At 41.5% G+C, this 26,263-nt stretch overlaps 1 protein-coding gene across 13 annotated transcripts in view; it reads left to right on the forward strand.

Moving 5' to 3' along the window:
- AMOTL1 (angiomotin like 1) overlaps positions 1-26,263 on the forward strand; it is a 136,641-nt gene that overhangs the window by 41,649 nt on the left and 68,729 nt on the right. For 6 of the 13 annotated variants that reach the window (XM_058446614.1, XM_058446607.1, XM_058446605.1 and 3 more), the window contains 2 exons: positions 12,945-13,094; positions 17,286-18,210. In XM_058446614.1, coding sequence (XP_058302597.1) covers positions 17,345-18,210 — 866 coding nt within the window. In that variant the 5' untranslated portion in view covers positions 12,945-13,094; positions 17,286-17,344. Of the gene's footprint in view, positions 1-12,944; positions 13,095-14,883; positions 15,051-17,285; positions 18,211-26,263 lie in introns of those variants that run through there. The other 7 variants (XM_058446608.1, XM_058446613.1, XM_058446609.1 and 4 more) reach the window with 3 other exon arrangements.

Consider the following 26,263-nt stretch of genomic DNA (forward strand, 5'->3'; position numbering starts at 1 on the left):
TTGTGTGATGGAATTGTGATGTAAATATGAAACTAGATGCTTTTCTCATGGAATCCATATTTACTTGAAAGAACAACTGACAAACTGTGGTTATTCTGGCTTGGGCATTTGGTAGATATTTTCTCCAAAATAAATAAAGGGAACTTGGCACTTCAAGAAAAACTACTATTTGCTGATTCTATAAAACTCAAGGTTTCAAGTGAAAATTGAATTTTGGAATTTTTGGAAACTTGTATCTGCCACTGTGAACTGGACAACTTCCCAAAATGTAAAAGACTTTTCTGATGATTGAGATCCATGGTATATTAACAAATGGGATTTTGTTGATATTATATACTTGAAATGTTTCAATGTATGGAAGATCTCTGTAATTCATTGAACCATTGTTTTCCAGATGACCACATATGATGTTACACACCGATGTAAAAAATAACAACTCCCTTCAAAGTGAAAGACAGGCCAGTAGATTTTAATGTAATACAGTACAGAGGAGTATCTGTGAAAAGACCACTGTCAGGGTTTCATATTTTATGTTGCAATTGCCTTTAAGAAAATGCCAGTTGTTGAGTTTTGGTGTGGTTTCACAGAATAGTCACAATTATCTGAAGAGGCTATTAAAATACGCTTTCTTTTGCCAACCACGTATTTGTATGAGGGCAAATATTCTTCATTTACTTCAATCAAAAATTATATAACAACAGATTCAAAGCAGAAGCAGATATGAGAATCCAGCTGTCTTATATTAAGCTAGATACTAAAGCAATTTGCAAAATTATAAAAACAATTCTCACTTTGTTTTAAAACTTTTTTTCATAAAACTATTTATGTAACGTATCATGGGTTTATTACTGATATTTTTACATGAATTAACATATACTTTCTAAGCATTAGTTTCAAATGCATTAAATATTGATTTAGCTCACATTAACAGTAATTCATTGGGTCTTCAATAATTTTTAGAGTGTGAAAGGATCCTAAAACCAAAAAGTTTGAACACTGTTGCTACAGTGGCAAAAGCCATAGACTGTAGAGCCAGGCTAGTTGGGCTTGAATCATGGTTTTATTCTTTACTGATGGTATGGCACTAGTCAAGTTACTCTCAGTGCTTTAGTGTCCTCATCTGAGCAGTGGGGATAATCATCATATAGTTGTTATGGGGATTGAGTGAGTTAATACGAATTGTTCAGAACAGAACAATGCCCTCCACATAGAAAATTCCCAGCAGTATTTGGTTATGTCCATTTGCATGTAGTTGATTTGCCCCCAGAAAATTTTATTTTCCAGCATGTTTCCCTCTTAGTCTCCCTATCAGCATGATGGCTGATGATAAATTAGGGGTTACTACACTGGACTTTGTAGTGAACTCCATGAAATTGTACACGAAATTTATGTGTGTACAACCTTCTAGACCTAGGGAGAAGCTCTGTTGCTTTAGACAGATTTTTTAAGGGGTATCATAAGCCAAAACAAGAAGGTCAGAGAGGAGAAAGAGGTAGGTATTGCCCCAAGCACAGTTCTAGATCCTGCGTGTGTGCTTTGAGATGTACGTGGGCACTGGTATCCCAGCTCACCACTCCACACTTCCTTCAGCCTGTTATTTCTGCACTGTTAGGCAGTTTTCTGCTTTATGTGTTTGTCTCTCTTGATAGACTTTCAGACTTGGGTCTTATATCTAGCACTGTCTTGCCCATGGCAGATGCTCAATGTCATATATCTTTGTGGAATGAATGACTGAATGGACAAATGAATGAGTGAATAATTCTGCCTTTTGCTGCCAACGACCCATGATCCTTTGTAACTCCTACTATCACATGTATCTGTTTTTTTTTTTTTTCCTGTGAATGCTTTGGAGCAGTCAAAATTGAGTTTGCCTCTTAGCCTTATGGCTATGAGCCCTGTGACCCAGGGCCTGTTATTCCTGTTTTTGTGTAGTGCAAAGGAGAAAAAGAAACCTAATTCTCAGGAATATGAGGATTATCTGAGATAATGCTTGTAGCATGTCATGCTCAGTAATGTTTCTTTCTGTGTCTTCCTTCCCTATAACTAGATAGCTGCTTGTATTACTGGGGCTTTTTGGCTGCAGTTGGCCACTACAACCAACTAGTGTGTAGTTGGTTCACATTAACTCACTTAAATCCTCATAACAACTTTATGAGGATTATCCCCACATTCTTAGCAGAGGATTTTTGAGTTTCAGATTTATCAAGCATTTATGTATGGTATGCTAGGCATTTTCACAGCTTTATCTCATCGTGTTGTTGAAATGAGTGTATATTTTTTGTTATTAATATAATCACCTTTTTTCTGTTTAACAGTATTTTAGATGTGACTGAAATAGCCATATTCTCATATCTAGTCATTCAGGTTTGCACATATAAAATATAGGACACTAAAACTACTGACTTTAAATCTGAATTTATTGAAAAGTAATAAATTGTAGGAAGTATTCTTCACATTACTAAAGGAATTATTGCAGGTTGGTTGGTTGGTTTTAGGAAGAGTTTAATCTCCTTTACTTATCCATTATTTTTTGGATTTATTAAATCCAACACATTTTGTACTTAAAATGTGATTGATTTACAAAATTTCAGTTTACCACAACTTTTCAGGAGTGTATATGTTTGTTGTGTAAGAGCTTATATTGGCAGAGAAGTGCAAACTTCCCAAACCTGACTGCATTCAAATTGTCTGTAAAAGATGGTCCAAAAACGTCATTTCTGGTCTATACTTGTGGTGAAGCCAGTGTTGCAGGTCTGATGTGGGGACTTGGAAGTGATGTTTTTAACAAGCTCCATGAGTGTTTCTGACACACTGTAAGTTTGGGATTCATTGTTAAAGTGGCAACACAACCATGAAAATAATGTGCAAAAAAGAAAAAGAAAATAATATGCAGCCAGATGGAAGTGATGAGGAAGGGTGGTTTCATCAATTGTCTTGGTGTTCTGGTGTTTGGCAGGGAGTGCCCTGTTATTCCTTGAAGCTTTTATAAAAAATAACACAAAGAGAATGGTTCTGGATCTTTCTCTGCCTCATATATGGAGAGAAATAAACTTTCCCAGGACCTTTCCCCTTTATCCACAAGTTGAGAACATTTCATTAAAACTCTCCTAATTTTAATCTAAGAAATTTGGTGGGAAAAAAAAGACTTAGAATTAGTTTGCTTTTATTGAGGGGTCTTTGGAGGGCAGAATGGTATGGTCAAAAGAGCTTTTCTGTTGGAGGGGCTGTGTTGCTGGCTGGTTTTGTAACTCTGGACATTATGTAACCTCTGTGAGCTCAGTATCACTATCAAGAAAATGGGAGTGAGTGGTGATAAATAATATGATTTTTATAACATCCTGGCACTAATAAGCACTCAGTAAATGGTAGCTCCTGCTCTTATTGGTTATACTCTTTATTACTTAAGGGATGTTTGGTTTCTTGGAGATATTGGTTGTTTTAAATTATGTAATTCATTCATGAACGCATATTGATTTAGGAGCTGGGTAAGTGTGATTAGAAGCAATGTGCTTGCCTCTTGAGAGAATCCCAGTCCCTGTGGGATGCCGCTGCCTGACAGACATCCCAGTGTCACTCATCTGCAACAATACACACTAATAGGATCCAGAAAGCTGGAGGAATCCGTGGCAGACAGGAAGTATCTGAACTGCTCCTTTCTCTTAGTGGGAGTGAGAGAGGGAGCTTTACAGAGCATAATTATACAGACATATTGTCATTTCATGTCTGGGGGGTTATTTTAAAGCTTTCTATCCTGTTTGTTTTCCTTTGTTCAAAAAATATTAAGTACTTACTCTGCAGTGAGTATTACACGCTGGTAATACTTGTTCGCTCTCAGTGGGACCACAGTGTGTGCCAGAGCCACCCAAAAGAATACTACTGTGGTCCTGAGATACTTACTTCTAGATAGGTATAAACAAACAGGTTATGATGAAAGATTATTTAAATTTCAGTAACTTAATTAAATATAGGGTTTATTTATTAAAACTTACCTGAGGAAAAGAATCTCTGGAGTTCAGGTACTTTCAGTCTTTTTGTTTTAGATAAGTTAAGCAACAAATATGTCAACATAAAATATATATTATAATGTTACTATATACAATTTGAGTCAAGATATTTAAGGACCTTTGGATTTTATGTTAAAGGCTAAATTTTAAAAATTATTTTTGTAGAGAAAGCCTTTTTATTATGGATACTGTCACTGCATTCTCACGGTGACTCTGTGAGAGGTGGGACTGGGAATATTCCTTTTTTTATTTACGGCAAGTGAGAGGGAGGACTCCTGCCTCTGCCCCGGTGCCCAGACCTGCGGAGGAAGCCCAAGCAAGGGCCGCATTTAGGGCAGTCCTGTGGGCTCAGGACCTGCATGTGGGGCTGAGGAGGAGGGGAGCGCGCCTTTCTCTGAAGTGTGAGTTTGTGCTCAAGCTACAGAATCCCTGTGTGGTTGTTACTTCTAACATTATGTACAAAGCCTTTATGCAATTGGATCACAGCACACTTGTAATTAACCTGTTTCAGCATTAGGTGGCTTTCTCTTTTTTTCCCCCCAATAGCTTTTACCTTGGTTTCCTGAGTAGTTTGAGGGGCCTTAAAAAAGGCAAACTTAACTTTGAGCTAAGCTCTGTAGAACATGCTTTTAACTAGTTATTTTAAAATGTATCTGAATATATCTATTAAGCTAATGTATTTGTTGAGTCCCCATGATGTGTCAGAAATTCTTAGGTACTAGGAACATACGCAGACGATTCATTGGTAAAATAAATATGTGTTGAGTACTTGCTGTGATCTTATTTCTGCTAGTAACTGGAGATACAAAGGTGAGTAAGACACAGTCTCTGTTGTTATAAACTTATGAGTTAAAGGAGGAGGGGTGGGAAAGAAACTAAATACATAGGCAATTTAATATATTATGATATCAGTATGCATAGAATGCTTGGGGAGCACTGAGTAGCATATAGAAATTGGTAGGAGGAGGGAAAGATGACTCCCTGGAGGAAGTGGCACTAGAATAGAGCTTCAAAAGACTTTCTCATAATTAGTATATATTTTAGCATTTAGTATGTGCCAAAGTAAAACTTTCATAGATTTGTAAGGGTAGACAGGCCCTCTATATGAAGAAGCCATCGGGGAACTACAAGTCTTTTTCACAGGTATTTGCACAAGATTGGTGCCAAGGATAGGTAGGGCAATGTACATGAGTTACTATAATTCCAGGCAGATAGTGCTAAGTCATGTAGTACTTAAGATACAAAACAAAATGCTGTACTAGAATGAGAATCAGAACAATTGCTTAAAAAAATAAGTCTGTCAGAGATTCTTGATTGTAAGAAGCACAAAGTGACATTGGGTAACTTAAGCAAAAGAGAAATTTATTGGAAATATATTGGGCAGCTCACAAATTAATTGGAAGGCTCAGAAAATGGGCAGGAATCTAGGCAGATAGACACTGGGAACCCAGCCAGAGTTACGCTACTTGTCTTGTTAGGATGAGGTCACTATAGAGACTGCTGCTGCTCCTGGACTCCAGGGGATAGTGCTATCGCAGGTAGTTTATCAACACCTTTTTGTCCTTGCATAATTTCCTCAAGATTCAGTGCACATCCCGTTGACTGAGCCTAGGTCGTTCTAACTGCTGGAACAGGGAGGGGACCTTTTGGCTTCTGTAATGGAAGGTAGATAGAACCTGCCCCTAGACTTAGACAGTGAGTTCAGTGTTTCCTAACACTGAAAGGATTTACTTAGGTGACTATCAGGAAGGGAATATGGTAGGTAATAGCTGGAAGTTGAACTACCTAATCTGTAGTTTATTTTCCAGCTCTAACATGTTAGGAAAATAATGTACTAATACTTTTAACCCCCTCCTCCTGCCAGTAAATACTCTGGGTCTACAGATATAGCTTCATCCTTCTCCTTACCCATAACCAAGCTACACTGAACTCTCTATTCCTTAAAGAGACAGCACTTTCATAACCCAGTCCTATGCTTTTGTTTTTCCCATGTTGGGCTGATCTTCCCTCACTACCACCTTCTCTGCACCCCACAGCGGATTAACATCCTCCTCATTTTCCCTCCTGTTCAATTTCAGCCCACATATCTCTTTCTCCTTGTCACTGAAGCTCTATGTCCCTTCCATCAGTCAACAGGTAGTAATGATTACTCATGGAACTCCAAAGCAGTATGTTCCTTTAACATACTTTGAAATCAAAATGGGTAGTTGTGTGCACGTTGGTCTCTGGAACCAAATCGTAAAATCCTAAGGGCCAAGGACAGTCTTACTCATTTCTTACTATTTATAGCTCCACTCACAGTGATCTCTTGGACTCAATTGTTACTTTAAAGATTAAGCATGTGCCCTGCATTTTGGTTTATATTGATAATATCTGAAAGATATTTTTAAGTAAGCATTACAAAGTTAAACTTCAGACAAATTTAAAGTTATTCAACACACATTCCACTTTCAGTGAGAGAGTCTAAGTTAAATAGGTGTCGGGGTCTTGATTTCACTTGTTTTCTGGAACGTATGGATTGGTCCAGGGTTTAGAATTCAAGTTTGATGCCCGTTCAAAAGACCTGCCATGTAGGGGTTGGGAATCTTGTAAACCCCAGCCCTCAACCCCTAACTCCAAACCTTGGGTTTCAGGTAATGGTTGGTTGGGGGAAAAGAGTGAGAAAGCATATTCCAGGGAGTGCTTTTAGTTTAGTGGTGGAGCTTACTGTTTCCTTTCTATTTATTTTTGTATTTTTATTTTCTGAGACAGAGTCTAGCTCTGTCACCCAGGCTGGAGTGCAGTGGCACAATCTTGGCTCACTGCAACCTTTGCCTCCTGGGTTCAAGCGATTCTCCTGCCTCAGCCTCCCGAGTAGCTGAGACTACAGGCGCCCGCCACCATGCCTGGCTAATTTTTGTATTTTTAGTAGAGATGGGGTTTCACCATGTTGGCCAGGCTGGTCTCGAACTCCTGACCTCAAGTAATCCACCCTCCTCGGCCTCCCAAAGTGCTGGGATTACAAGCGTGAGCCACCGTGCCCGGCACTGTTTCCTTTTTAAAAACATGGGGTGCATGCAGGGCTTGGAGGAGGCACTTCCACCTGTCAGTGCTGCCCTTAAGATTGTGAATCAGCTAATCCAGATGAGCTGGCTTGGTTTCACATGAGGACTCCTAAACAGGCTGGCCCTTATTTTTCAGGTACTGGTCATAGGTTCTCCAGCCCTTTTGAAAACATTGTTTCCAGGGTATCCTTCTCCTTGAGCGGAGTATTCAGCTCCCTAGCAAAACCTCAAGTTCTGCCAGAATCAGAAGGCTTGATGGCTTACATTTAACTTTGAGGCCACTGGCACACTCAGCAAATTCCTTAGCTCTTTGAAAGGTAAGATAGAAGCCACAGAATTGTTTGTCGCTGTGGTTAAAATCTCTGTTATAAAGTTATAGGAGGTTATTGTAATCTAGACAGTGAAATTGTTTTTAAATCATTAGGAGGTTTCGGATTACATGTAGCTGGCAGAAAGCTTTGCCCGTTGGTGACATAACACCTGGGAGTTGTTTTGCAGTTAGTGGTCTCTTTGAGGAATGGGTCGCTGGCCTGTGGAGTTGAAAGCACTAGTATTTGCTGCACAGGGGAGAGTAAGGGCCCCCTCATCTTACGGAGCTGAAAGGTACAAGGAATTATCTGGAATTCTCATAGAGACTGGCTTTGGAGGGATCTTTGACTTTTCTTTAACTCTTACTTGGTACTGAGACCATTCCAGAGAATACCGCCATGTTCTTGCCATCAGTCAGCACATAGTAAGAAGCATATGTCTTACATGCTGCATGCTTGCAGAAATTAGCAAGTACACAGTACACTGCCTGTCTTCAAAGGGCTAATGACTTCACCAGGGCCCTAACACCAGCCTATTAAATGACTACTGCAAAATACTAGGCAGGTGAAATTTAAGTACCACAAGTTTTGTGTGCCTCAGATCATAACAGTTGAGGGAAGGGAGACCAGTCAGGGCATGGGGGGTGGTGTTGAGAGGCATTCTAGAGGAGGTAAACTGAAGAGGTGCATTTACTAGGATGAACTAGGTGCATGTGAAGCCAGAAGATGGCACTTGGAGAATGAGGATGACATGTTCACAGGATGCTGGGATGCTGAGGGGACCAGCAGGACTATGCACAGCTAAAGGGGGGCCCTGTTTAGAGACAGCCTTGAGAACCACAAAAATTCCACCCTGAAGTTATAGCCCAAATCATTATGTGTAAGGGAGTGGCACGCCAGAAGTGGAATTTAAGGACAAGTGATTTCCTAGTTGTGTGTATTGTATGATAGTGGAGTGACAGTTTCACGTCCTCCAGAGTTTAAACCTCATGGAGACTTTGAGCCTGTTGTATTATTGGCCTGTGGACAGATTCAGGAACTGACCCTTGGGAATTAGTAGTTCCAGTGGCAGGTGAAGCAGAGGAGTGGCTCACCACGGTTTCTGTTGCTCTTCTTGCCTCCCCCAGACAACTCACTTCACCTTAATTCATTTTTTTTCCCTTCAACAATGAAGCTGTTGTTATTGCCACTCTTGAGTAGGGAAAACAGTCTTGCTCAGAGTCACATTACCTAAAGGCCTCTGTTACAAAGAAAGTAATGCATAAAACCATATGGGAAGGAAGTTTTCAGTGCTTCAGAAAAGCAAGCCAAAAAAGCAGTCACGCTCAGAGAGAGAGAAGCAAAGGAGTTTTCATGTTGACAAATGACGTGCAGATTTTGTTAAGGAAAAGGAGCCATTCTTGGTGAAATGGGTCATAGGCAATATAAGGCAGAAATGTTGTACCCTTAAACTAGAATGTTAGAATTTCATCCTTTGTGGAGTGCAGCAAAAGCAGATCTTTAGGTTAAGGTTTTCTTCAGGTTAAGGGTTTTCTTCAGGTTAAGGGCCCTAGGTGCTGTACTTTCTCCTTCCCAGTGGGAGCCTCCCCAGAGAGCTGACTCCTTTACTCAGACCTTAGCTTGTTTTCCATTGCTTTTGCCACTTTCCCTATGCATACTAAAGCTGTGAGTGGTGATTCTTAGATAAGGTTCTGGTTTGAAAGAAATATCTAAAAGTTACCTACAAAGTCCAGAAGTGCTTGTATGGGAATGGTCTTTATGAAGCCCCTACAGGCAGCTACACTGTACACAGAACACACTGTAAAGCCAGTGGGGTCCTTGGCAGGCTGTGGGCTCCCCTAAAAACTGGCACAGTTGCTCAGCCCCTGGGACCGAGCCAGGCTCTGTAGGGTCTTTCTGGGTGGTAATGGTATCTGGGAGGCTTCTGTGGTTTCTCCCAGCTCTCGCTCCTGGTCATGAACTTTTGACATAGAAAACAGCAGTCCCTCTCATGCCATAGGTTTCTTTCCAATTCCTTATTTCAGATATCCTTGACCTTGTCGCTTAGATCATGCGCCCTGCATTTTGCCTAAGAAAGTAGACTCAATTTGTGTTGCAGGAGTTCCCAGTGAAGACAGTGAACTAAAATAGGCAGGGAAGGATTAGGTACATGTAGAATGGAACGGCGACTTCTGTTAGATTTTTGTTGTGTGGCCCCGGAATCTGGGGTAAACTCTGTGACTCACATTACTGTCATGTTTCCTTGTCTTTCAAGTGAGAAAGCTAGCAGTTAAAGTGACTCCTAGTAGAAGTCCATCAGTGATAGACTGGATTAAGAAAATGTGGCACATATACACCATGGAATACTATGCAGCCATAAAAAAGGATGAGTTCATGTCCTTTGTAGGGATATGGATGAAGCTAGAAACCATCATTCTGAGCAAACTATCACAAGGACAAAAAACCAAACACCACATGTTCCCACTCGTAGGTGGGAATTGAACAATGAGAACACTTGGACACAGGATGGGGAACATCACACACCAGGGCCTGTTGTGAGGTAGGGGACTGGGGAAGGGATAGCATTAGGAGATATACCTAATGTAAATGACGAGTTAATGGGTACAGCACACCAACATGGCACATGTATACCTATGTAACAAACCTGCACTTTGTGCACATGTACCCTAGAACTTAAAGTATAATAAATAAATAAATAAATAAATAAATAAATAAATAAATAAATAAATAAATAAAGTGACTCCTTCAGGCTGTGTCAGTGCTGGGATAGCTCAGCCGGTTGTCTCTTGGCTTTAGACGAGTGGATGGTACCTGGGCATGTCCGTCTGCCGGATCTGTTGTCATCTGCTCTGCTCTCCAGCCTTTCTTCAGCACTGAGGAGTGGTCGGCAGCAGTGGGAGTGTAACTCAGTGGACGTGCGGACCCTGGGTGTGTGTAAAGAAGTCCTAAGTGATCTTTGACACATGTCTTAATAGTTAGGCATCCTGTCTTTCAGTGTGAATTCAGGTGTGTGTGGGGGGTACGTGAAATGCTTTAGTTCTTTCATAACATTGAGGAAACAATGGTGAAGGGCGAAGGCATATCTTTGGTGTCCTCTGTGCTCCAGCCCTGCTTCAAGGATTGCCCTCTTTGTAGTCTTCTGTGGTTTGGAGTTTTGTTTTTTTTCTTTTTTTTTTTTTTTTTGAGACGGAGTCTCGCTCTATCGCCCAGACTGGAGTGCAGTGGCGCAATCTCAGCTCACTGCAAGCTCCGCCTCCCGGGTTCATGCCATTCTCCTGCCTCAGCCTCTCCGAGTAGCTGGGACTACAGGCACCCGCCACCACGCCCGGCTAATTTTTTGTATTTTTAGTAGAGACGGGGTTTCACTGTGGTCTCGATCTCCTGACCTCGTGATCCGCCCGCCTCGGCATCCCAAAGTGCTGGGATTACAAGCGTGAGTCACCACGCCCGGCCTGTGGTTTGGGGTTCTTAAACCCACTCTTAGTTGGCAGGCCATGAGATAAAGTGTGGAAAACTAACTCATACCGACATTGTAGTGACAGTGAATGGCTTAGTGCTGGGATCCATACTGAGCTCCACATTGAAAGTGCACACACACACACACACACACACACACACACCCCTACACTCTTCTTTATATACATATTCATATATATATACACATATATATATTTTAGTTGGACCTCAGTTTTATTATCAGTTTGCTCTGTTTTCATTTAACATTCTTAGTCATGTGACTAGATAGAATCACTGAAGTTGTAATGTGCTGGCACATGGCATTCCTGACTCAGTGTCTATTTTAAGAAAACATCACACTTTCGTTGATTGAAGCATGTGGGCTCTCAACTCCTCTCTTACTCTGATTTGGTAGGAGGGATGGGGATGAAGGCACAGAAAGGTGTTTTGGGGTTTGGTTTTTTTTGTTGTTGTTCTCCCTCTTGCTTAGAGCTTCCCCAGTTTCACTTCACATTGGAATTGTTGGAAGAGCTGTATAAAATACGGGTGCCTAGGCCCTATCCTTAGAGCTTCTGATTGAATAGATCTGGGTGGTTCCTGGGTACAGAGATTTTAAAAGTTTCTTGGGTGATTTTAATGTGCAGCCAGAATTGCACCTTGTACCTTTTTCATTTTCTACTGTTTTCCACCTGCCTGAAAGAGGAAGCCAGATTAGGACTTGCCTTTGCATCCAGGTGATCCATGATTCCTAATTTTAGCCCTAGACTTCTAGATTTAATAGATGTAGAGGATGATGCCCGGAAAGGGGCTGAGTTTCTTTTCAGGTTAGTCTTTGCAGGTTGGCTAAAAGGAGAAGGCTGACAGATACTGTCATGCATTGGAACTGTAGTTTTAGACTGATCTTCGTATAGTATCATCCATACTCGGTTTATGTTCATCTTTAAAGTCGGCATTACAACTACATTATTTTAAATTTATAAGAAAAAAATTCTTGTCAGAATCCTTTTTCTTTGTAGTCCAAAATGTGCCTGTAATACACGTGAGAACACAAGCAAATACAGTTTCATATGTTGAGGCAAAGAAACTCAGGAAGGCAATGAGGACATTCCCATCTTATGGTCGTTTGGTATCAATAATTAGCCACTTACTACTAGCTATGGCCTTGTGGGAAATGGGTAGATAACAAACCTAGTGAGAAATTTCAAATTACCAGTTGGAAACCATTGCTGAAAAACAGGATTTTTCTTTTAATGGAATTTTCTTTTGGGCAAGGATGTTAATTTTTGAAAAAGTACTATGATTCTTTCCCCAGAGTAAAATAAGTTACTTTAGCTGAAAAGAGCCTTAAACTTGGTGTCCATGCAGAGGAATCAGTGCAGAGAGGGAAAACAGCCTGGGCCCATCCTGCTGAATGTTCCCACGGATGTTGTGTGTGCGGTATCAGTGTTACTGTAGTACTATCTCATGTTCAGTGACTGAAGGACTGAACACAGTGTCACGTTAAATTGGAACAGGAAGCACACTCCAGTTTGTGTGTGAAGCAGATAAACTGGAGCTGCAAGGCCAGTGCTTGGCAGAAGACCAGACCCCATAGCCCCAGCTCCACGCTGTAACATGAGACTCCAGAAGTCTTTGAGAGGGCAGAGAGCACATTCTCTTGCTAACACATGGTATGGCAGAATGACCACTCCTCTCTGTATCTTTTATGTATTTTGAAAGACAGCTGCTCTTCCCATTTTGCTTTCCTTCAGTGGCCTCCCCGCTTCCCTCCTTTCTGTCCCCAACCTTGATCATTCAGAACTTTGTGACACATTGAGTCCCGCAGAGGACTTGATTTTCGCTGGTGCTGCTGCAACCCTTGGAACCGGGTTGTGTGAGAACATTAGAGCATCCGTGCCTTCACTCAGTGTGTCTTGAGGACTGTTATGTTGACCTCACGGGTCATTTTGGTGGGTGGCTGGACTTGTGATAATTCTGAATAGTAACTTTGGAATTTTATGAATCAAAAAGACAGAGCTCCCTCTGCCAAGTTGAAACGCTGTGGGAGAATGCCTGGTGTGTTCTTGTGAGTCACGCAGGAAGGAAGGAGGACTTGATTGGCACTCATATTCACTTCGCTTTCTTTCCCCCAGGGTCCCCTCCTGCTTGTTATAGCCCCAGTAGTCCTGTCCAGGTTCTAGAAGACTCCACCTACTTTTCCCCAGACTTTCAGCTCTATTCTGGGAGGCATGAAACATCTGCTTTGACGGTGGAGGCAACCAGTAGCATCAGGGAAAAAGTTGGTAAGTCCTTTTACCGGCACTTGTGTTGGAAAAGCAAAACGATCTTACGTTTCTCATCTTTAGCTCTTTTGCATAATTCAGATGTTTATTCTCTAACCTTGTTTTTTAAATCATCATATTGGATTATTGATTGTCTGTTCATAGATGCCTTATTTTTAATCATGTTTTGCTATGGTGTTAATAGACTGCTTTACTCTAATATGTGACTCTCTCTGAGAGCATCATACCTAAACATGCAGGAACTTCAGAATTATACCACTTATTTTCAGTTTTTCTCTGATTCCTAAATACTTTTTTCTCCCCTTTCTCAGAATCTCATTTCTTTTTTCCTTCTCTGCTTTCGTTTTTATCTCTTTTTGCAAATAATTTAGAAGTTAAAAGAAGTAATTCAGGACCATAGCAAGGAAGGAGCTGTCTCCTTTGTAAAAACTTCCTATCTCTTTTTGAGGGCTTTTGAGACTGGTTAAACTGTGAGGGAATCTTTAAACCACTTTAGGGAAGGATGTCATGGTTCTTGCTAAATGTGCTTATAACTCATCTCTCTTACGTCAGTGAAAGGGGAATTCAATAGTTTTCATGCTTGTTGAGATCTATTCCTTTATTATTCATCCAAATACATCATTTTCCTTTGGAAATATATTTTGATTTGAAGTTGTATTCATTTTATTTAAAAATTTTTTTATTTGAATGTGCTTGTTCCATTAAGTCTTTCAGATCAGTTACCCTGAGGGGAGGACTGTGTCCTCTTTACTCTCGTAACCCCAGCGCCTGTCCCAATGCCTGAACTATAACACGTTTTCAGTAAATATGGTAGAGTGAAAGAGCAGACCAGTCTAACCCACATTGGTCTGTCTTTCCTTGGGTAGTTAATGGTTTATTACAAATATTTGGCAATTCATCTTGTGTAGTGTTTTAATAGTTTGTTTTTATTGTTTAAAATTTTTTTGCTGTTGAACTTTGGGTTTATATCTCAGTTACGGTTTGACGGTAAGGGATAAATTTCAGTTTATTTCACATACATTCCTATGAGGCAGATATGAAAGTTTCTCCATTTTTCAGAGGAGAAAGGTTCAGAGAAGCCACAGAGGTGAGATTTTGGGAGTAAGGGTGACAGGGAGAGCCTTATGATCAAAGTTGAGCTTCAGGAACCAGTGTGTAAACTCCCTTCATTTCCTCAACAATCATGTCCTGAACGCCTTTTATGTATCAGGGCAGGGTTCAAGGCACTGGGGAGGCAACACATAAATATAACAGACAGAACTCTCTGCTCCCTGGAGCTTGAATCTGGCAGAGGAAGACAGGTCATAATACAATATGGATTGAAAGGAGAAGGAGCCAGGGGCAAGAGATATTGAGAGGCTGGCCATTCAGGATGTCTAAATGGCTGGTAAGGAGAGTTGGAACCCGGAGAGTGGCTGAGGGCATGGAAGAATGGATTGGATGGAGGAGCTTGTTGGTGTAGAAACTAGGGCTTGGTTGTGATTTGTAACTGTTAAAAATGTGAAATTTCTTAATGAAAATTAGGGGGCCATCACGGAGTTACAATATTTTGCTATTGCAAGGACAGTAACAATGTCATCTGCTGTCACCTTTTTTCATATTTTAATACCAATAAAGTAGGAGGGATGTGATCCTTGACAGTCCTTGCCCCAAAAAGGGCAGTTATGAACCTTCTAATGGCATATATCTATTTACATACACATATAGATGTATTAATGTACGTATATATGTATATATCTTGTATATAAGCATATCACACCACCTTTGTTTTTTTCTCATTTCACTGTAGACTGAGAAAAACGAGCTTGGCAGTTGATTAAATGTGGAGAGCAAAGGATAAAAAGGTCAAAAGTAAATATGACACTTCTATCTGGATGACTCATATTTGAGAATGCCATTTATAGGAAGAAAAGATGAACTTGGGGAAGAAAGACTGTTTTGGGAAAATGATGTGCCGTATGTACACATAAAATATAGAGCCATCATTACATGAATTTGTAGGAGTGAAGGCTGCCTAGAGATGATCTAGTTCAGCTCTCTCGGTTTACAGAGGAGGATATTGAGGCTCAGGGAGGGAAAGCGATTTGTTTAAGGTCATGCCAGTAGTTAGTGGTAGAATTTCTACTTTCATAATGCTATAATAATATCCTTAATGCACTACTTAATAGTCCTGTTGTGAAATGGGCTAAATTTTTTATTTCATGGAGCTCATGTAGGTATTCTTTTATTGGTTAAATATCTGAGCCCCTGTGACATCCAGGCATTGGGTTTTGTTTTGAGGAGACCCAGATGAGAAGACATGATCTTTGTCTTTAAGGAGTTTAGAGTCTTGTATAAGTAAATAATTGCCATCTACTGTGAGAATTGCTGCAATGGAGATATATACAAATGGAGTGGGGACATTGGAGAAAAAGGCTCAGGCCTGCAGGGCTGCAACAGGAAAGGTTTTACTCGGAAGGTAGTTTTAGAGCTATCACTTGTCCAATAATTTTCCCAAGAGACATGGTGAGATGCATTTTTCTAGGCAGAGGGAAGGCAAGCAAAGGTCTAGAGGCTGGAGAGAGCTAGCATGTCTTGGAAACTATATGTACATAAGTATTGCTGGAGCTTAAACTCCAAAGGATTGCCAGTGGGAGATGGGAGCAGCATGAAATGTTGTTGGATAGGTAGGTAGTACCTGCTACACCATATGACAGAATGTCAGTTTCATCCTGTAATTGATTATTGAGGAATTTTGGTGCAGAGGAGTGACATGATTAGATTTCTCTATTGGAACAATCTTTCAAGGTAGTGTGCCAGATAGACTGGGGTCAGAGTGGTGGGTTTGGAAGTGGAAATAAGATGAGTGTCAGAGAAATAGATAAGGAGGCTGTTGGAATGACCTGGGTATGTGATGCTGAGAGCTGTAATGCGGAGTGAACACAGATTTGGTGTCATATCCTGGTTCTGCCTCTTCCTGCCTGGTGGCCTCAGTGATTTACCTTCTGTGAACCTCTCTCCTCATCTGTAAGTTGAGGGAATTGCTATCTATCTCTTAGTGTTATATGTGGAATGAATGAAATAACACATGGAGAGAATTTAGTACAATACGTGGCAAATCATATACATGTTTAAAGTAGTTCTTGTGCTTGTATTGAAGTTATTAATGATGAACTTGGAGATTGGCACAGGAATAAGAAAGAGGGTTGGCAGAGATGTTGAGAAGGTTGAATTGACAGGCAGTGGCTGTCTGGATGTTGGGGTTAAGGGAGAGGAAGGAATTTTGGAAAACCTTCAGTTTTCTGGCTTGACAGAAAGTAGATGAGGCAGGGAATACAGGGGTTGGGATGGGTGGGTAAGCATTTAGGGTGAGGAAGACATGTTGAGTTAGAAGGACTCAGGGCCATCGTCTGGCAGTTGTAGATGTATGGGTCATGAGTCAGTAGTTGATGACGAGGGGTAGGTGTGGTGTCACTGAGAGATGCATAAAGGTGGAAGAGCACTCAGGACAGAGCTGTGGGAAACACCAGAATTTAAGGGACAGGTGGAGAGAAGGGAGCCAGAGATGGTGGATAGAGAGAGGCAGGAGCTAGGACCAAGAGGAGGGGTGACCTGGAGGCCGAATTAGGAGAGCATTGCAGGAAGAGGGTAACCAACCATGACAAATGCTTCAGAAAAGTTAGGTGTGTAATATGAGGGCTGGAAAATTCTCATTGGATTTACTTACTGGTCAGAGCAGTGGGGAGGTTAGTGGATGAAGCATTTGGGAAGGGGAGACAGCAAGTGTAGGGTACTTAGCAAAGACAACTACAAGAGAAGGAAAAGTGAGATACCGAGTGGTAGTTAGGGGTATATGGGAGGGCCAAGAAAAGGTGGTTTCTTTTGGTTTGATTTTGGTTTTCCCTTGTATTTTGTTTTAAATGGGAAAGACTTGGGTATATTTATGTGATGAAGAGAGAGGGCCAGTGGGAAGATTAGAGAAAAGGGAGGGGTTGAAGGATGGAACAATGTTTAAGAGGAAGCAGAGGAGAGGGAGTGCGGAATAGTAGACTCGCTTTGAATTGGAGAAGAAAATTCCATGAGACGTTGCCAGGTAAATGGAGGTGATGATGCATTTGAAATCTTATTTTTAAATGTTGCTGTAGTTAGAATGTTAATTATGTACCACATAGTCACAGACCTCATATATGTTTTCCCATGTTTATCTTTTAGTTGAAGATCCTCTTTGTAACTTCCACTCCCCAAACTTCCTGAGGATCTCAGAGGTGGAAATGAGAGGTTCCGAGGATGCGGCAGCTGGAACAGTATTGCAGCGGCTGATCCAGGAACAACTGCGGTATGGCACCCCAACCGAGAACATGAACTTGCTGGCCATTCAGCATCAGGCCACAGGGAGTGCAGGACCAGCCCATCCTACAAACAACTTTTCTTCCACGGAAAACCTCACTCAAGAAGACCCACAAATGGTCTACCAGTCAGCACGCCAAGAACCGCAGGGTCAAGAACACCAGGTGGACAATACGGTGATGGAGAAACAGGTCCGGTCCACGCAGCCTCAGCAGAACAACGAGGAACTGCCCACTTACGAGGAGGCCAAAGCACAGTCGCAGTTCTTCAGGGGGCAGCAGCAGCAGCAGCAACAGCAGCAGGGGGCGGTGGGCCATGGTTACTACATGGCAGGGGGCACCAGTCAGAAGTCCCGAACTGAGGGGAGGCCCACTGTGAACCGTGCCAACAGTGGGCAGGCGCATAAGGATGAGGCGCTGAAGGAACTGAAGCAGGGCCACGTCCGCTCGCTCAGCGAGAGAATCATGCAGCTGTCCCTGGAGAGGAATGGGGCCAAACAACACCTTCCCGGCTCAGGGAATGGAAAGGGCTTCAAAGCGGGAGGGGGGCCCTCCCCTGCCCAGCCTGCAGGTAAAGTGCTGGACCCTCGGGGTCCTCCACCTGAGTACCCCTTCAAGACCAAACAAATGATGTCCCCAGTCAGCAAGACCCAGGAGCACGGACTTTTCTATGGTGACCAGCACCCCGGGATGCTCCACGAGATGGTCAAGCCCTACCCTGCTCCTCAGCCTGTGAGAACAGATGTGGCCGTCCTGCGGTACCAGCCACCCCCTGAGTATGGGGTAACGAGGTGATTATCAACTGTAGAGGTCTCGTGCGGCTTTTCAAAATTCAATAGTCGTGTTATTAGCATTTATTATTTTCAGAGCAGATTAGGTTTTTGTCATCAGGCTTTTTTCGTTGTGCATGATATTTAATAAACCACTTTGTGGCCAGAATATATAGGGTGAAATAGAGTAGAGGGCAACTGGGGGATTTTCTCCAAACATAGCAGCAGGCAGTTGGGGATTTATGAGTTTAGGGGAGGGACCTCACTTGTTAGCTGTCCTTGGGAGCTCTGCCTAGTGGCCTGGCAAAGTAGCAGTTTTCCAATGGCTTTGTGGAGACCGTCCAAACTCCTGGAACATATTATTACCAGAGGGTTTTATAGTCTTTTTCCATTGTAGATTTTAAAGGAAAATGTAGTCCGAATGCTGGAATGGAGGAGTTAAAGGGACTGTAGAAATCACATAGTCCCATCCCTCACTCAACAGATGAGAAACTAAAGCCTGGAGAGATTAATGAATTTCATAGACACAACTCTGAGGCAGCTGGGGGCTACACTCAAGTATCCTGACCACCAAAATCTATTCACTCCCTTGCCCTAATTCTTCCTACAGTCTTCACTTGTATTCTTCCAGTTGATTGATGGATTCAGCAGCACCTACTGAGTGTATGCTGTTCTCTGCAGCCCTGTTCCTGGTTCAGAGATGGGGTCCCTGCCTTTCAGGACCCTATAGCATTGTCTTGGAAGAAACCAGCATCTGAACAGATCATTGCCATTCAATGTGCTGTTCTAGGAGAGAAATGGGCCAAGAATGCTAGGATGACAGGTAGGATAGTATAACTCACAACTGGAGGGGCTGGAGAGAGCTTCCCAGAGGAGGTGACATTTGAGTTGGAACTTGAAGGATAAATCAGAGTTGTAGGGTAAAGATGAAGTAGCAGTATGTGCTGTGTGAGGGAGTGCCGTGTCTTCAGACAAAGAGGTCATGAGGATTTTTGTCTGGAATGAGTGGCAATAATGCAGAGCACTGGTGGGCAAGGGTGTGGTAAGAAGTGACAGGAGATATGTTTGGACAGGGAAGTTGGGACGCGTTTGGTTGAGGTATATTTGGACAGGGAAGTTGATGATGATGGTCTCTGGGTGTCGTATCAAGGAGTTTAGAATTTATCCATAAGCAACTGGGAAAAGTGGTGTTCTTAGGTAGGGATGGTATGTGGATGTCTAACAGCTGATTTTGGTGGCAGTGCATGAATTAGAGGAAAGGGAGACCGATGCCACAAGGAGCTCCAGGGTTGCTTTCAGTAGTCCAGATCAGAATTGGTGAGGGTGGCCAAAGCTTGGGCAGGGAGAATAGAGGAACATTATATGCTAAAAGAGGTAGGGAAATAGAATTGACAGGGTTTAGGGATTGGTTAGATACAGAAATTCTGGAATAGGGAAGATGGAAATAAGGGAATTACGAATCAAGCTCTCAGGAGAGAAATTGGGTCTGAAGATCACACTTTGGGAGTCAGAAATGTTTAGATGTTGCTGACATTAAAGAAGGCACAGGGAACGTGAACAGAAAAGACATGTGGCCACTGCCTATTATTGGATATGTCATTTTCATGAAGGGCTTTATTTATCTGTTTCTAAATTGAACAAGCCAGGGTTTCCCCAAGCGACCTCAGTGGCTATGTGCAGGACATACCTTGGCTGTACATCTTCTGAAAAAGGAGAGGCTGGAAGTTGGCAGAGGGAGAGTGGCCTGATCTGCCACTGGCTTCCCAGCGCTGACACATTTCCCCACATTAGGCTGAGAATGCCAGCTCGGAAGCAGCATAACCAACTGTGAGATCTTGGCCAGGCAGGAGAACGCATTCTCCCTAAGTGGACATAACCCGACTCCTCCCAGGAATCCAAGATGGGATCCAGGAGGCTCTTCGTCCCCCTTTATAGCTCCTTGATCAAATCCCTGGTATTTGCATCACAGTGATTTACCACAGTTGTTTAAAATAAGCCATGATGTTATTCCACCATCATACTAGAGTTTGGCTTATTATATTTCACCCTTTTCCCCGATAATTTAACTCAGCCTCTAGAGCTTGATAGAGGGGAAACTATCCTGAAATGAAATCCCCTTCCTCTTCTTCGCTTTACTATTTGTAAAGTAATATATACATACCATGCAATGCATACAGTGGATCACTTTGCCTTTTGTCATTTGGTAATAGGCGTGACGTGAGGTGGGAGAAATGGTCAGGGGAGGAGGGGAACACTTTTGGAGGTCATTTGTCTCTAAGTTATGACGTTAGAAAGAAGAAGAAATGTGTGAGAGATTTGAGCTGACTGCCAGGCTTGGCAGCTTGTTAATATGACGCATCAAATGTCTCAGGAGACGTAACAGACAGGCCATTGAGGCTGGGCCCCAGAGCCACAAGGCCCCTTTGTGAACAGGGCCATGGCTAGCCAGCATGGCTCCAGCGGTGCAGCCCTTGGCTGACTGGGTAAACAATGTTGCATCCACACCAGCCCTGCTTCAGACACATTTAACGTGGCCTGAACTCTAAGGACTGGACCTGAAACTCAGTAGTGTGTCGTGTTCAACTTGCCTGTAACCCAGAAGACAAGTAGGGCCCCTTTCATTTCACTGACACATTATCCTGTGCTTAAAGGGTTATCTGTTTGTCACTGATCGTGATGGTTTAGGAAGCTGCAGGCCACTGTGTACATACGTACAACCACATAGACTCTTGGACTAGAAAGAGATGCCTCTGATGGAGATCATGGAGTCCATCTCCCCGGCTGGTGCTGCAAACGTGGGCTCAGTGTGTAATGAATATTCAGTAGTTTGGTCCAACCCGTTACATTGTTGAGACTTCACTCCTTTTTGCCTAGAGGTAGAAAGCTCCAAAGAGACAAGTGATGGAACTTATGAGAAGAATAAGAATTTGAATTTTTTGTGATCACTCTTGACTCACCATAGCTTACAAATTCTCTCACCTGCTCTGATGCCCTAAAGATGGAGATGTCTGGTAGGTGATTATAAGGCCCTTTAGGCTCCTTTTATGGGAACCCTCTGGGAGATGAGGCCTTGACCTCGTTGACTTGACCCACCTTGGCCGATGTGGGTGAGCTACTGTGGCTGGTGGGGATGGGAGTGCTAAGGCAGCAGGGGCCTGCAGGGAACATGTGCTGGCTAGGGATGAAGGCTCTGGTTTTCCTCTTGTTCCACTATACTTTTTCCTCAACCTGAAGTGTAAATAGATAAGAATGAGGACAAGATGGGAATTAAACAGGTTGTTACTGTGGAGAATTGTGACCACTCCCAACCTCCAAAGCAAAGGCAAGCATTTGGATATTAATTCTGACTCTTTGTGGAAACAGACCACTTCTAGAAGTGGTGACTTGGCTTATGCAGTCTGCACTGTTAATGGAAACGAATGCATGAATGAATACCAAGGGATGATCTGATTTTTATCAAAGCAGTTTGGAGTATATTAGTCAACATGCATATTTGTTTTCCAAAGAAATCCATATTTCAAAAAATTTGGGAACTAGAGATGCTAAAAAAATTACTTACAATATCCTACTTTCCTAATACACCCACTAACATTTTTCCTGTACAAATTAATTTTTTCACATTATAATGATAAATTATATTGTTTAGTATCCTAGCTTTTGAAAGATAGCGTTGTATCACAAGCTTTTTTCCACAATCCTTTATTTTTTCAAAACCAACATTTTTATTGCTGTATAATATTTCATAAAGTATACCATTTACACCATTTTCTCCATGATAGAGCGAACATCATCATGCATATCAAATTATCTATGTTTTGGCTTTCTTAAGAATCATTATTTAGAAATGAAGTTATTGGGTAAATTATAATAAACATTTAAAAGCTTCTGATGCCAGAAAACTTTGTAAAAATATTACAGTGCCTGTTTTACTGCACTTTGACCAACGTTAGTTATTACATCATTGTAATTGCAAAATCTTTGCTAATTTAATAGGCAAATAGTGTTTTGTTGTTGTTGTTGTTGTTGTCTTGAGATGCCTGTCGCTCAGGCTGGAGTGCAGCAGTGCAGTCACAGCTCACTGCAACCTCTACCTCCCAAGCTCAAGTGATCCTCCCATCGTAGTCTCCCCAGTAGCTGCAGTTACAGGCATGTGCCACTGTGTCCAACTATTTTTGTAATTCTTTTTTGGTAGAGTTGGGGTTTCACCGTGGTGGCAAGGCTGGTCCTGAACTCCTGGGCTCAAGCAATCTACTCACCTTGGCCTCCCAAAGTGTTAAGATTACAGGTGTGAGCCACTGCACCCTGCCTGCAAATAGTCTTAACTTCCTATTTGAATTTGTTGTAACTGGCTAGGTTAATTTTGTGGGGAGGGGAGTATGTTTTGCTATTTAGACTTAGTTGATCTCAAAAATAGGCTTTTTGTGTTTCTTGTTCATAGGACTTATAATGGACTCAGCATAATCTAAAATCTGTTTTTTCCAGCGCTTGCTCTGATTGTCCATTTTCTAGAACTCCGTCTTCACCCTTAGCGGGTGAGAATGGAGTAGTTGTGGTGGTGGTAGTCACAACAGGAGGATGAAACCTTCACTGAATGCTTACTGTGTGCCAGGCACTTTGTGTGGGTTACTTATCTTCCTTAATCTTTACAACTCTAAAGGGTGGGTACTATTAATATCACAAGTTTTACATACAATAAAAACTTAGTCTTAGAGAGGGAGGTTAACTAACTTGATCACAGCCAGCAGCTTAGAAGTGCAGGAGCCAGGTGCAAACCTGGAAAGCTTTGCTGCACACTGTGTCTCCCACGAGTGTAAATACTTGGCCACTGTACTTTGCAGTGGAGCCACAGATTTAAGCTTTCACCTGGGGTCACTAAATCTGGTGAATTTCTAATCAGATTTATAGAATATATCACATGTGATGTCCAGCCTGTGCTCTGCCCACCTTCTGTTTTTTTCAACAGTACCAGAATTCTGGTGAAGTATTCTAGACTCTAGGAGGAAAGCTGTCTGGATACCTCTTTTTCTTCAGATATCTGGGAAGACTGTCACAGACCAGACTTAATGGGGCTGACAGCTCTGGGTGTGGGCTTTTGTCTGTCTTTTGGTTTGCTTTCATTTGGAGGTGCTTTCATTCCTAGGGGGAGGGTTGTGGGTTTTCTTCAGACATTTTTATTAGAATGTTTCCATTATGGAAGATGATAAATACTAATTTAAGACTAATTTGTATGTTTTAGGCAGTATCAGTTTGGAAAAAGACTAAGAATGACTCCTGTCAATGAAAAGAACACTTAAGGCTCTGTTTCCACTCTCTCAGCCTGTGCATTGCCTTTTTGGCCTTTATCTTGGCTCAATCTTGTCTGTTCAGCATAGGGGATTTGATTTACTAGCTTCCGGGAAGTGGAGAGAAGAGTGGTAACTGTTTATTAATATTTTGTTCATCTGTGAGTACATTAATTTGATTTTTTGGTATGTAGATAGATATTTTATAAAAGCATGACATGGTAGTGTTTGGCCCAGCCCTCCTATCCTAGGTCGATGAAAATATAAGATGATGTCAAAGCCAGAGGAGCTGTGGATTTCCTATCATAGAGCAGACTTCTTGCCTTGTCCCAGGACAGCCATCACCACTACCTTCTTTCTCATCAGGGCAGGGGGCTTGCAGTGTCATACATTAAGTGAGGGAACCTGTGGTATGACCTATTCCCCGAATCACTATTTTCCTTTAAAGAAATGCATTATGCATTTCCCCCCAGAAAACCTGATTTGTTTTCATTGAGGATAGAGTCAGAGGCACTGACATTCTCTGGGTACATGCCCACTGACAGTGCAGGGAGGAGGGACAAGTAAAGTGGGGGCAGCCCAAGAGTACATTTGGCAAATTAAAGATAACGCCTATCCTCAGGGAACCCTGTCAGCCCAGCAGTGCAGCGAGTCCAGTCTAAACAAGAACAAGCATGAAGATATTTGCCAAATCATGGGCCTTACTCCTAGCGGTCTCTGTGTTTGGAATGTGCCATATTGCAAGAAAGAAGGTTTGGTGGTCCTGTCTTACTTTGTGTTGGACATGGCTGGAGGAGGGAGGAGAATTTTGGGAGTAAGTATATGTTTCCAAAATGGAGAATTATGATTTGCAGTTTATGCAATCATGAAAATGAATTGCTTTGCGGGATGAAAAGGTAAGCCAGACCCATGGCTGTTGAATTAAAAATGATGCATTGCCCTTAACGAAAATGAGGCCATGGAGCCTTATTTAAATTCCACCAGCTAAACATGTGTTTTGAATACCAGCATGGGAACTCAGGAGTTTCTCCGGTATTTAGGCCGAATTATGGCTGGATGAACCAAATAAAATGCCCTGTGTGTCCTGACAAACGGCTCTGCAGCATGGGTATTTCAAGAAGCTAGGATCAAGTTCAGGTTACCTTCTCAGGAAACCTAACAATTCCAGCTGTAATGTATTAAATCAGTGACTTCTCTAAACAGGAGGGTTATCTGTAGCCACCCTGGATAGCAATGATTTCGATCTTAGTTTACCCAAGAGTAGAGTCTTCATTTGAACAGTTATGAGATTTAAGGTGTCTACATGACCAAAGGGGTCCAGGTGGGGAGTTCCATGAGTTTGGAAAAAAATTTCAGGGGGTTTGGGTTCTGGCTCTTCCTTCCGGTAGCAAATTACATTAAGTTCTCAGAGCCTTAGTTTCCTTACCTGTGAAATGTTACAGCTGATTTTTTTCCCTAAAACTATTAGGTTGGTGCAAAAGTAATTGTGGTTTTTGCCATAATAACTGATTTTCTTCGTTTGATAAATAAAACATATTCATTGCACAAAATTTAGAAATACAGATAACTCCCATTCCGCCCCCCAAAAGAAAGAAAATAGAAATTGCCTCAGTCTTATTATCCAGAGATACCATTGTTAAACCCTCTGTTCACTATGTTGCTTCAAGAACTAGAAAATTATAAGAAAATACTGTAAGTTGCAAAGCTCTATATAAATAAGAGGTATTTTTATTGAGTCAACAGAATTCAAATTTGAACCTCTTCACAGCCAAGAAGACCTATATTATTTAATCTCATTTTAAATTTCATTTTGTTTACATTTTTTCTGAATATTAAAATAACAATGCTGATTTTTTGGTTTATCCATGTTTTCTAATTTTTCTATAATGTACATGTATTATTTAGATAATAAGATTTTTTTAAGTAGTCATACATGTTCATTGTAGAAAATGTGTAAAGAACAATAAAGTATCAAGAGTAGAAGAAAAATCCATAGTCCCATCACTTGCAGTAATAGCTCCTTCCGGTCTTTTTTTCCTTTTGTAATAGTTCCTTCCAGTCTTTTTTCTCTGCATTATTTTTTACAAAGGCAAAAGCCTAATATGTATTATATCTTGAGAAATTTGTTAATATTGATAAACTGAGAAATGTTTTGATTTTAATTTCTCTATTAATTTTGCATAGGAAAATGTGTATTTAGCCCCCTGCATTTTCTCTTTATGAATTACTTCACTACATCCTTTGTCTGTTTACCCATTGATTTTTTTCTTTTCCTGTCATGTTTTGCAAAATTTTTGTCAAACAAGCCATTTTTTATTACATGTTAGCCTGATAGCCTAATTATAGAGGAACATAGAGTTTAATATATTGAGTGTGGCTTGCTGATCACCATTCACGCTTGAGGATCTGGGGACCACAGAGTGGGAAGAGCTAGTCTGTTGCATGAGTTGCTCTGATGCTCACTGAAATCTGGAACTGGCTCTCCAGAACCAGGCCTTCTAGGGTACATGCACAATGGTCTAGAGCAGCACTCACTGTTCAATAGAAATGTAACATGAGCCACATATCTCACTAAACATTTTCTAGCAGTGACATCTTAAGAAGTTTGAAAGAGACAAATGAAATTAATTTTAAAGCATAGTTTAGTTAACTCATTTAGAAACATTAAAAAAAACTCAGTTAACCCATTATATCCAAAATATTGTCATTTTAACAGGTAATCAATATTAAAAACTCTCAGTGAGGTATTTTCCTTTTCTACCAAGTCTCTAAATTCTTTTTTTTTTTTTCTT

Source organism: Hylobates moloch, unplaced genomic scaffold (assembly GCF_009828535.3).
Source record: "Hylobates moloch isolate HMO894 unplaced genomic scaffold, HMol_V3 SCAFFOLD_11, whole genome shotgun sequence".
In the NCBI taxonomy this organism is placed as follows: domain Eukaryota; kingdom Metazoa; phylum Chordata; class Mammalia; order Primates; family Hylobatidae; genus Hylobates; species Hylobates moloch.